Source organism: Arabidopsis thaliana, chromosome 3 (genome assembly GCF_000001735.4).
Source record: "Arabidopsis thaliana chromosome 3, partial sequence".
Taxonomy (NCBI): domain Eukaryota; kingdom Viridiplantae; phylum Streptophyta; class Magnoliopsida; order Brassicales; family Brassicaceae; genus Arabidopsis; species Arabidopsis thaliana.
Window position 1 is genome coordinate 3,783,048 of NC_003074.8, and position 10,681 is coordinate 3,793,728.

At 38.1% G+C, this 10,681-nt stretch overlaps 2 protein-coding genes across 9 annotated transcripts; one reads left to right on the plus strand and one right to left on the minus strand.

Moving 5' to 3' along the window:
• Positions 1–39: 39 nt before the first annotated feature.
• AT3G11950 (TRAF-like superfamily protein) lies at positions 40–2,617 on the minus strand. Of its 5 annotated transcripts, NM_001202936.2 has the most exons (4): positions 2,506–2,613; positions 2,370–2,431; positions 1,140–2,072; positions 40–1,032 (listed from the first exon to the last, which is right to left on the minus strand). In NM_001202936.2, the coding sequence occupies exons 3-4, from the start codon at positions 2,049–2,051 to the stop codon at positions 226–228; spliced, it is 1,719 nt and encodes a 572-aa protein (NP_001189865.1). In that variant the 5' UTR covers positions 2,052–2,072; positions 2,370–2,431; positions 2,506–2,613; the 3' UTR covers positions 40–225. The 5 variants fall into 5 exon arrangements, with proteins under 5 accessions (NP_001189865.1, NP_187801.3, NP_001326500.1 ...); NM_112028.5 differs by lacking the exon at positions 2,370–2,431 and having other exon boundaries at positions 2,506–2,617; NM_001337964.1 differs by having other exon boundaries at positions 2,370–2,613.
• A 649-nt stretch (positions 2,618–3,266) lies between these two features.
• On the plus strand, positions 3,267–10,681 carry AT3G11960 (Cleavage and polyadenylation specificity factor (CPSF) A subunit protein; the record flags this gene model as incomplete). 4 transcript variants are annotated; one of them, NM_001337966.1, is made up of 16 exons in its annotated part: positions 3,267–3,584; positions 3,955–4,089; positions 4,256–4,332; positions 4,409–4,492; positions 4,753–4,840; positions 4,967–5,109; positions 5,189–7,136; positions 7,387–7,694; positions 7,808–8,123; positions 8,208–8,363; positions 8,484–8,643; positions 8,866–8,942; positions 9,277–9,413; positions 9,609–9,717; positions 9,913–10,202; positions 10,314–10,681. In NM_001337966.1, 15 exons carry the CDS (start codon positions 3,384–3,386, stop codon positions 10,111–10,113), a joined length of 4,140 nt encoding a protein of 1,379 aa, NP_001327782.1. In that variant the 3' UTR covers positions 10,114–10,202; positions 10,314–10,681. The 4 variants fall into 4 exon arrangements, with proteins under 4 accessions (NP_001327782.1, NP_001327783.1, NP_187802.2 ...); NM_001337967.1 differs by having other exon boundaries at positions 3,311–3,584; positions 8,526–8,643; positions 10,314–10,600; NM_112029.4 differs by having other exon boundaries at positions 3,339–3,584; positions 9,913–10,328.

Sequence of the window (10,681 nt, forward strand, 5' to 3'; positions counted from 1 at the left end):
GATTCCGGTTTGAAAAGCTTAATCAGAATTGGACACATAGGACAATCATAATGAATTGATGAATTACGGCAAAAAACCAATCAATTGATTAAGCAATACAAAATTGGATACATTTGATGACTCAAATATTTTCAGACAGACAAAAGAAACAATCTTTGGTTAAATGAAAAGAAAACATACACTCCATGCTAGCTTCAAGAGTTTGAACTGTCTCAACAAAAGATGTTAAGACATATGGGGTACGGTTTCAGCTTGCACCGTAGAAAAACCTTGAGAGCTCTTTGACAGTGCTTCAGCTTCATCCGAAGCACGAGCCCTAGAGTTCATAGTCTCTTCATCCTTCTCTGTCTCCATGACTATTCTCGATGGAGCTTCGGTTTCTGTTTCAGTTGATTTCTTTGTCTCTTCATCCCCCTCTTTGTCCATGACTATTCTTGATGGAGCTTCGGTTTTGGTTTCAGTCGATTTCTTTGTCTCTTCATCAATCATTTCATTGGCTTCAATCTCTAAACCTCTGATTGTTTCATATGTTCTTGTGTCTTTTGTCTCTACACTATCCTCCTCCTCTCTAGCCTCATCCATGACCACAACTTCTGGAGCTTTGGTTTCGGTTCTCTCTGATAAATCATCTGCAGAGTTGTTGTCTCCTTCTTTGATGAACTCGCCTATTTCTAAAAGCTTCTGCGCTTTTAATTCGCCTTCTTCATTAACATTGTCTGCTATCTCAGCTTCTGAAACTTTCTTTGCAGCTTCTTTCACCATTGCAGCATCTACTTCTTTTGAAACCAATTTATCTTCCGGAGCTTCTCTCGCGGTTTGCTCCAATGTAACAGCTTTTAAGTTACTCGTCTCTGGTTTTTCTTTAATCTCAGCTTCTTCTAAGGCTTTCTTTTCTGTATTTTCAGGTTTATCGGATTCCGAGTCAGTAACAATCTTTGGTTTGATTTCTAAAGGCCCCAGCTTTCCATCAATTTCCTTGACCAGATTTGTTAGTGATCTTGCATTACGAGCTTCAGATAACCTAGTAGACAACTGCAACATACCACAAAAAGTTTTAAGCAAAAAGTCATGTTTTGCGCTCAAAGCAGTTTAGCTCAGAAAGGTTGAAATGGAGAAAAATGTATTTGCTGATATTTCACCTGCTGTATCTGTTCAGCTCGGGGTTTGAGATCATCCAGAGATGCTTCCTTGTAAATACTCCGAAGAATGTACATCAAATGAGAGCTAACATTATCCAAATGATGTTGTTGGACCTCACATTGATGTACATCAGAGAGACAACCAACAGAATGAAATGGACAGTTGACAAGTTTCATAGGACATACGGTTATACAATGCCTATCCATATCACGTCTCATGATACTCTCTGAGCAGTTCTGCTCACACGGAATGATCTTGAACGGGCAAACAGAATCGTGATTCTCCATCTGATTCGCACAAAACACCGCAGTACAACCCTCATTCTCACAGTTCATTGTTCTATACCCACAATTCATGGCGTGCTCGGCGAGTTCTCCTTCGGTTTGGAATTTCATCTCACAATGTGCACTGCTTTTAAAATCAACGTTTTTAAGCAAAGTCTGAGCGATACCTTCTCTATGATCAGTCAACCAAAACCCGCTTATCTCCATCTCTTGCGCGAAATCATCGATATTATCTTCTCTCCTTTCGCTAAGCATCCAACCCGAAACCCGGCTGAACAAATTCCGCTTAGAAGTGGCGAAATCATCGATGAAATCAGATATAATGTCAAAAGGATCATGAGAAGCTTCAATCTCAGAACCTCCTTGAAGAACAATGTGTTCAGCCACAAAGGTTTCGCTTCTACGAGTCAAGTACTCTATCATTTCTTTTCGAATGTCAGCAGCAACAGAACCAGGACTCCTGAAGATATCTCCGGTAGTGTTATCGACACAAGCAGTGGCTAAACCAGGGAGAAAAACCTGAGCAATCTTGTGAACTACTTGTGTATCGTAAAGATCACAGTGAAAGGAAGGTCCTCCTTCTTTCTGATCTTCAATACTCTCAAGATCCGACACAGGAGGATCCATTGCCTGTATATCAAAAATCGTCTGCAGAAACACACACAAATTGAATAGCCAAATATCATCACTAGATCAGATTAAAAAAAATGCAAAGCATTGAAATAAGACACAAACTCCATAAACACCATTAATCAAAATCTCTACTTTTTTTTTCTTCTGGAATCGCTAGATCAGTAGAATCCTAAAATCCGATCAACAGCCAATGATCACGATCCGTAAATTGACAAATTATTAACGAAAGTTTCAGAATTGAGTCAAATTACAAGCAAAAAGTTCAACTGTTGGATTGATAAAGAAATGTCAAAACAAAAAAACGAGAATTACCCTAGAAAGAAATCGTGTCCTAAACAGACAATGACAAATCGGAGAAAGGAACTAACGAAAGCCTGTAAGGAAATCTGACGGTGAGATCAAAATGGAACAAGAATGGAATGAGAGAAAGAGAGAGAGAGAGAAGCACCTCTCTGGTTTTGGCGCAATAAACGGGTCTCTTTTTCTCTTTTACCACAACTTCGTCGCCTCTTCTATTAAAAACGGACTCTCTCCTCCTTTATTTTTATTTTTTTATAACTGGTTTCTTTCCTACAACATTTTTGTAGTTAGTACTGTACAGTGATTATTAGTGATTTTACAAGCCCAATAAACTATTTAGAACTAAACAAATCTAATGGAATTTTAATAACATTTTTTTTCTTATCTAATCACCAACCCAATGAAGAAACAAATTTACCCTTTAAATTTTTTCATGTCACAAAGACACTTCATTATTAATTATCCACAATTATACTACTACACATCAAATACAATCAAGAATAACAAACATAATTACCAATTAAAAAAAAACAATTTTCTCTTGCGCATTTTCCAAATTAGCAAATCCTTTATGTTGTTTTTTTGAAACATTTTTAACTAGCAAATCGGTCTTATGACTAGTGACTAAAAAAGTTAAATTCCAATAGATCTTTGAAACTGTTTAATATATCATCGAACAATACTAACAATAGAATAGATGATGAATATATTATTAAATTATCAAACTTAGATATAAATCTAAATTATAACACGTTACAATACTAATACAAACCACTATATGATAGTATATTTTTTGGAACATACAAATCATCGTATATTTTCACCAATTTTTTTGTAGGGTTTATGTTAATAAGTAATAACTGATTTTTTAACGATTGTTATATGGATTTAACTGTTTTTTTTTTTCTTATGATAAAAAATGAAACAGTGTCACTGTAAGATTTGGGTCCCTTTTTTAATTTCACAAGACGGAGAGGAAATTAAAGAAGGAAAAGCACGACCTTTGCCGACTTCCTTCTGTTAATCATGGCGGCTCCGGAGGATGAATCTTCCGCTCAGTCTCAATCATCACCTGCCACGGCGGCTCCTACGCCTCCTCCTTCCTCTTCCCCTTCCTCTGCTGGGGATCACTACCTAGCTAAGTGCATCCTCCGCCCCAGCGTCGTTCTCCAGGTTGCTTATGGCTACTTCCGCTCCCCTTCCTCCCGCGACATAGTTTTCGGCAAGGTCTCAGTTCCTTCTTCTTCCTCTGATCTCTACTTTTCGATTCTGGATTCTGATTTGTCTTGTGGGAACTGCTTTTTTTTTTGTTAAATATCTCTCCTTTAGGGATTGGGATTTTGTGGAGTTGATATGCTATCTGCACTTGTTTCACTTGCTTGCTGTTTTTTATGTTGAGGGCATTGTTGAAAGAGTAAAAAGTTGTATACTTTTTTTTGTGGGTATGGTAGTTGCATCAGGATGTTGTTATAAAAGCTTATTTCAAATGGATTTAGAGTCTGTAGAGCAGAAATACAGTGAGAAATGCTTAGGTCTGTAGTGTGTGCTTTTGTTGTTTTAGCAGTAACTAGAAATGGAATTTCTTTTGTCTTACCAGGAGACCTGCATAGAATTGGTGGTTATTGGTGAAGACGGGATTGTTGAATCGGTGTGTGAACAGTATGTATTTGGAACAATTAAGGATTTGGCTGTCATACCTCAGAGTAGCAAGCTTTATTCGAATAGTTTGCAGGTAAGCATTTTCCATTTAAGCACGGTATACTGTATTTGATTGATCAGGTATTTTACTCCGGCAAAGATTTTTTTTAAATTGGTGACAACCAAGCTTTTTGTTTTGTTAGTAACAGGAATGCAGATCTATATGATTTGATATGTCAACCATCTGTTATCTTTTGCAGATGGGAAAAGACCTTCTGGCTGTTCTTTCTGATTCTGGAAAGCTCTCATTTCTCTCATTTAGCAATGAAATGCACAGGTTTAGATCCCATGTACTCTTATTTATCCCGGAAACCTAATGTCACCGTTGCTCATTTCACTGCTGTTTGGTGTAGGTTCTCGCCAATACAACATGTTCAACTTTCTACTCCAGGTAACTCAAGGATTCAACTCGGAAGAATGCTCACAATAGATTCCAGGCAAGTTTTCAAAAACCATGATTTTGTTACTTCATTATCCTATTGATGACTTAGATACTACTTTTAAAATAACCATAATTGCTAGCTGTTTCTTTTTTCTTTTGTATGTTTTGGCCTTTGCCCAAGTACTCACTATTCGATTGTTGAGAGAATTGAATTGGAGCGTTCATGTTTCTAAGCCACACCTTAATGTTAAAGCTTACATTTTTTGTATCTTGAATAGCAACCAGTAATTTTGACTCCTGTAATGCATTTTGCAGTGGTCTCTTTCTTGCTGTCAGTGCGTATCATGACCGTTTTGCTCTGTTTTCCCTCTCAACATCGTCTATGGGTGATATTATTCATCAGGTATTGATTTCTGCCACCAACTTCGGATCATCTTGTAACTTCAGTAGACGGGAGGTTTACCTTTTGTTGTGGCATGATTGATATTGATAAAGTGGCTAACATTATATTTAATTTCTTTTATTTTAGAGGATTTCTTATCCTTCTGAAGACGGAGGGAATGGTAGCTCTATTCAAGCAATATCTGGTACTATTTGGAGCATGTGCTTCATTTCTAAAGATTTTAATGAATCCAAGGAGTATGCTCCTATTCTTGCCATTGTTATAAATAGGTATTGAATCCTTTCAATTTGAGAAGCTCTGTTTTCAGTTATTGTGCCTGCTTACCTCAGTATTTTTCTGATCGTATAGGAAAGGGTCCCTCATGAATGAGCTGGCTTTGTTTAGATGGAATGTCAAAGAGGAATCCATATGTTTAATATCAGAGTATGTTGAAACTGGGGCTCTGGCACATAGTATTGTCGAAGTTCCTCACTCCTCTGGATTTGCCTTTCTGTTTAGGATTGGTGATGTTCTCTTAATGGATCTAAGAGATCCTCAAAACCCTTGCTGTCTGTTTAGGACATCCTTAGATTTTGTTCCTGCTTCATTAATGGAAGAGCATTTTGTTGAAGAGTCGTGTAGAGTACAAGATGGAGACGATGAGGGCTGTAATGTTGTTGTATGTGCTTTGTTAGAGCTCAGGGATCATGAGGTCAGGGATCATGATCCCATGTTCATAGATACTGAAAGTGACATTGGAAAGTTGAGTTCTAAGAACGTCTCTTCATGGACTTGGGAGCCGGAAAATAATCATAATCCTCGGATGATTATTTGCTTAGATAATGGTGATTTTTTCATGTTTGAACTCATATATGAAGATGATGGGGTTAAAGTAAATCTATCAGAGTGTTTATACAAAGGTTTACCATGCAAGGATATTTTATGGATCGAAGGTGGATTCCTTGCTACATTTGCAGAAATGGCAGATGGAACGGTTTTCAAATTGGGAACTGAGAAGCTACATTGGATGAGTTCCATACAAAATATTGCTCCGATCTTGGATTTTTCGGTTATGGATGACCAGAATGAAAAACGAGACCAAATATTTGCTTGTTGTGGTGTAACCCCTGAAGGCTCTCTGAGAATTATTCGTAGTGGCATTAATGTAGAAAAACTTCTGAAAACCGCGCCTGTTTATCAAGGAATAACTGGTACTTGGACTGTTAAAATGAAGCTTACTGATGTATACCATTCATTTCTTGTTTTGTCATTTGTTGAGGAGACCAGGGTTTTATCAGTTGGATTAAGTTTTAAAGATGTCACTGATTCAGTTGGTTTCCAGTCTGATGTTTGCACCTTCGCATGTGGGCTTGTTGCTGATGGTTTGTTGGTTCAGATTCATCAAGATGCAATTAGGCTGTGCATGCCTACAATGGATGCTCATTCTGATGGTATTCCTGTTTCTTCACCATTTTTCTCATCGTGGTTTCCAGAAAATGTCAGTATCAGCTTGGGGGCAGTTGGTCAAAATTTGATAGTTGTCTCTACGTCTAACCCTTGTTTCTTGTCTATTCTTGGGGTCAAATCAGTATCATCTCAATGCTGTGAAATCTATGAAATTCAACGAGTAACATTGCAGTATGAAGTTTCCTGCATCTCAGTTCCTCAAAAACATATTGGAAAAAAGAGATCCCGTGATTCTTCCCCGGATAATTTTTGCAAAGCTGCGATTCCTTCTGCTATGGAGCAAGGCTATACATTTTTGATTGGCACACATAAGCCTTCTGTTGAGGTCCTTTCCTTCACAGAAGATGGTGTTGGTGTTCGAGTCCTTGCTTCTGGGTTGGTATCGCTAACAAATACAATGGGAACTGTTATTAGTGGGTGCATTCCTCAAGATGTAAGACTCGTGTTAGTTGATCAACTTTATGTCCTTTCTGGGTTGAGAAATGGGATGCTTCTCCGTTTTGAGTGGGCCCCTTTTTCAAATTCATCCGGGTTGAATTGTCCAGATTATTTTAGTCACTGTAAAGAGGAGATGGACACTGTTGTGGGCAAAAAAGACAATTTACCAGTCAACCTTCTGTTAATTGCTACCCGACGCATTGGCATCACACCTGTTTTCTTGGTTCCGTTCAGTGATTCACTGGATTCAGACATCATAGCTCTTAGTGACAGGCCATGGTTGTTACAAACAGCTCGACAAAGCCTTTCCTATACTTCCATCTCATTCCAACCTTCTACTCATGCAACTCCTGTATGCTCGTTTGAATGCCCCCAAGGAATTCTTTTTGTTTCAGAGAACTGTTTACATCTGGTAATTATTTAATTTCAGATTTTCACTGACCATTTTGTTGCTCTTTGGACAAAGATGCAAATTCCATCGATCAATCGTTAATGTTTTGATATGGTTTACTTGAAAAATAGTTACCAACAAACAACTGAATTTGCTAATTGCTTTCATTTGTGTTTTCGTAGTCGTATACATTATAGACAGTTGTGGGAATGCGTTGGAGCTATTATTTGGGTCCGGCTATGATAGCCTGATGTATATGCTTATTTTGTAGGTGGAGATGGTGCACAGCAAACGGCGTAATGCGCAAAAGTTTCAGCTTGGAGGCACCCCGCGAAAGGTTATCTACCACAGTGAAAGCAAATTATTGATTGTGATGAGAACTGATCTGTATGATACATGTACGTCTGATATATGCTGTGTAGACCCGCTCAGTGGGTCAGTGTTATCATCCTACAAGCTCAAACCTGGAGAGACTGGAAAGTCAATGGAGCTTGTACGTGTGGGAAATGAACATGTCCTTGTGGTTGGGACGAGTTTGTCTTCTGGTCCTGCTATACTACCCAGTGGTGAAGCTGAAAGGTTTGAAATCTGTTTTTTTGCCACTTTTTAATTTGACCATGGAGTGAAAGTGGAGACTGATGTAAGACGAACTTTATGCTGACCTTTGAATGCCTTTGAATGCCTTGTTACAGTACAAAAGGACGAGTAATCATCCTCTGCTTAGAACACACTCAAAACTCGGATAGTGGTTCAATGACAATTTGTTCAAAGGCTTGTTCGTCTTCCCAACGTACATCACCTTTCCATGATGTTGTGGGATACACAACAGAAAACCTATCAAGCAGTAGCCTCTGCAGCAGTCCAGATGATTACAGCTATGATGGAATCAAACTTGATGAAGCTGAAACATGGCAGTTAAGATTGGCCTCTTCAACCACTTGGCCGGGTATGGTACTTGCAATCTGTCCATACCTTGATCATTACTTCCTGGCATCTGCCGGCAATGCTGTAAGCCTCACTTTGATGATCTATAGTTTTGTTGCCAATTCTTTAGCATGTTAATCTACTAACAAATATCCTGGTCTTCAATAGTTCTATGTCTGTGGTTTTCCGAACGATAGTCCTGAGAGAATGAAGAGGTTTGCGGTAGGAAGGACCCGTTTCATGATAACATCTCTGCGCACATACTTCACTAGAATTGTTGTTGGGGATTGCCGTGATGGTGTTCTATTTTATTCTTATCACGAGGTTTGTTCTGTTGCTGAATATTACCTTCTGTTGTTCCTTTGTTATATATATGTCTTCTCTTTGTTTGCCTACTTAATTTTGGCTGAAAATATTAGAGATTTTTTGTTTATGTTATTGAAGGAATCAAAGAAACTTCACCAAATATATTGTGATCCAGCGCAGAGGTTAGTTGCTGACTGTTTTCTAATGGATGCTAATTCCGTTGCTGTATCTGATCGCAAGGGGAGTATAGCAATCCTGTCTTGCAAAGATCATTCAGACTTTGGTATGAAGCACCTTGGTACGAAGCACCTACCTTTTCTCTTTTGTCTCGTCCTTAATTCAAATATAGCTTTTATCAAACAATTTTCACTTCAGTTAGAAAAGTGTGATCTTGTGATCTTCCTTGTTCTTACGATTCTTCTAGGTGCTATAAACCCTGGGATTCGAAAATACTCTTATAGAGGCTGATTGTTATGATTCAGTAGAATTTGCTAAGTGAAAATACCTCATGATAATCCAGAATATTCAAGTCCGGAGTCCAACCTGAATCTAAACTGTGCTTATTACATGGGAGAGATTGCCATGTCTATAAAAAAGGTAAATCCTAGACTTGCAGCGATCATTTCACTTAATTGCTTTCTGTTCAGTGGTGTGCTTATACTGTAAGAAACTTGATCTTATGTTATTACCTTCTATAAGAAAGTATAGTCTTAGGCCATAGAAAAAGACTAATTGGCGCATTGGTCTAACATTTCTCAAGCTTAACGTAGCTTACCTTGAATGAAATTATTGCAATTCCAATTTCTATTCTAGGAATTTTCATGGATAATTTTTGTCAAGTTTCTTGTTACAACATTGCAGTTACCTCATTAACCAATAAAATATACATATATAGTCAATTCATTTCTGCTTGCACCCACCTTCTTAATAGGGTTGCAACATCTACAAACTTCCAGCTGATGATGTACTGCGAAGTTATGGTCTTAGTAAAAGTATTGACACAGCTGATGACACTATCATAGCAGGCACGCTATTGGGAAGTATATTTGTGTTTGCTCCTATTTCAAGGTATGATTTGAATATCTGACTGATGACATAGCTAGTTTTTGAAAATATATTGGCGTGACCTTCTTTTCCATCAAATAAAGGCCTTTTTTTTTGTCTTGTGTTATACATAGTTACCCTTAATTAAACTTGCACCAGAAATTCTGTTTGTGCTTATTTTCCTTAGTTAGTTCAATGACCGGTCACCAATTTCTGTAGCGAGGAATATGAGCTCTTAGAAGGTGTCCAAGCAAAGCTTGGGATCCATCCCCTGACTGCTCCTGTACTTGGTAATGATCATAATGAGTTCCGAGGTCGAGAGAATCCGGTAAGTGAACCAAAAAACAGTTCAAAGTTTCTAGATGTGAGATGAATATCATTTCTAAGAGTCCAGTTCACACTTCAATGTTTGCATTCGGTGGGTCATTAAATCTTGGTGTCTGGGGACATATAAATAGCTTGCTAAATAATTACCTCTTATCCATTATTGCTAGTATGATACATAAGTTTTCAATTGTTGCAGTCCCAAGCGAGAAAGATATTGGATGGTGACATGCTTGCTCAGTTCTTGGAGCTTACAAATAGACAGCAGGAGTCAGTTTTATCGACACCTCAGCCATCACCAAGCACATCAAAAGCAAGTTCAAAGCAACGTTCTTTCCCGCCTCTCATGCTACACCAAGTTGTACAGTTGCTTGAGCGTGTCCATTACGCTTTGCACTAGGTCATCCTCTTCCGAGCCCGCTTTCTTACCAAGGCTTGCAACTTAAAGGACGGCAGTTTCATGGTTAACGAATTCACTAATTTGATCTGGTGCGTAACTGAGTCCAAAGTAGTTTTAGTTGGAAAATGTATATGGAATTTATTAAATAACTGGTAGTGAATATTGGATGTTTACAAGCTTATTGACACTATTGCGTATAGGATGCAAAGAGTTGGAAATACCCAGTCTCAGCAGCTGCCTTGTGTACTTAAGGGCGACGAGTCTTAACAACCAAATCCTCTCTCTCCCTGCAACAGTTTGTAGAGGATACTTCCCGCAAGTACAGAAGTTGGTGAGTGAAGTGGGTTTTAAATTAATCATAGGACTCGGTATTGTTGTGTACATAGAGACGAATAACCCAAGTAATTTGAAATTAAAACAAAGGGATACTGGACACAAAACTGTAGTGATAAATCATAAACTCGTCCTTAGTTTGAATAGTTTCTTTTTACCTCAGTAATTTAGATTACACAAACATGAGACAAATATTGGTTACTCTTGTGCAAAGGAACAAATTTTGAAACTGGTA

Excerpts from the sequence above, each read along its gene's own strand:
- AT3G11950 (NM_112028.5), bottom strand. The coding sequence starts at position 2,051 with ATGGATCCTCCTGTGTCGGATCTTGAGAGTATTGAAGATCAGAAAGAA. Across the intron at positions 1,033-1,139 it reads GAGCTGAACAGATACAGCAG|TTGTCTACTAGGTTATCTGA; the intron begins GTGAAATATCAG and ends GGTATGTTGCAG.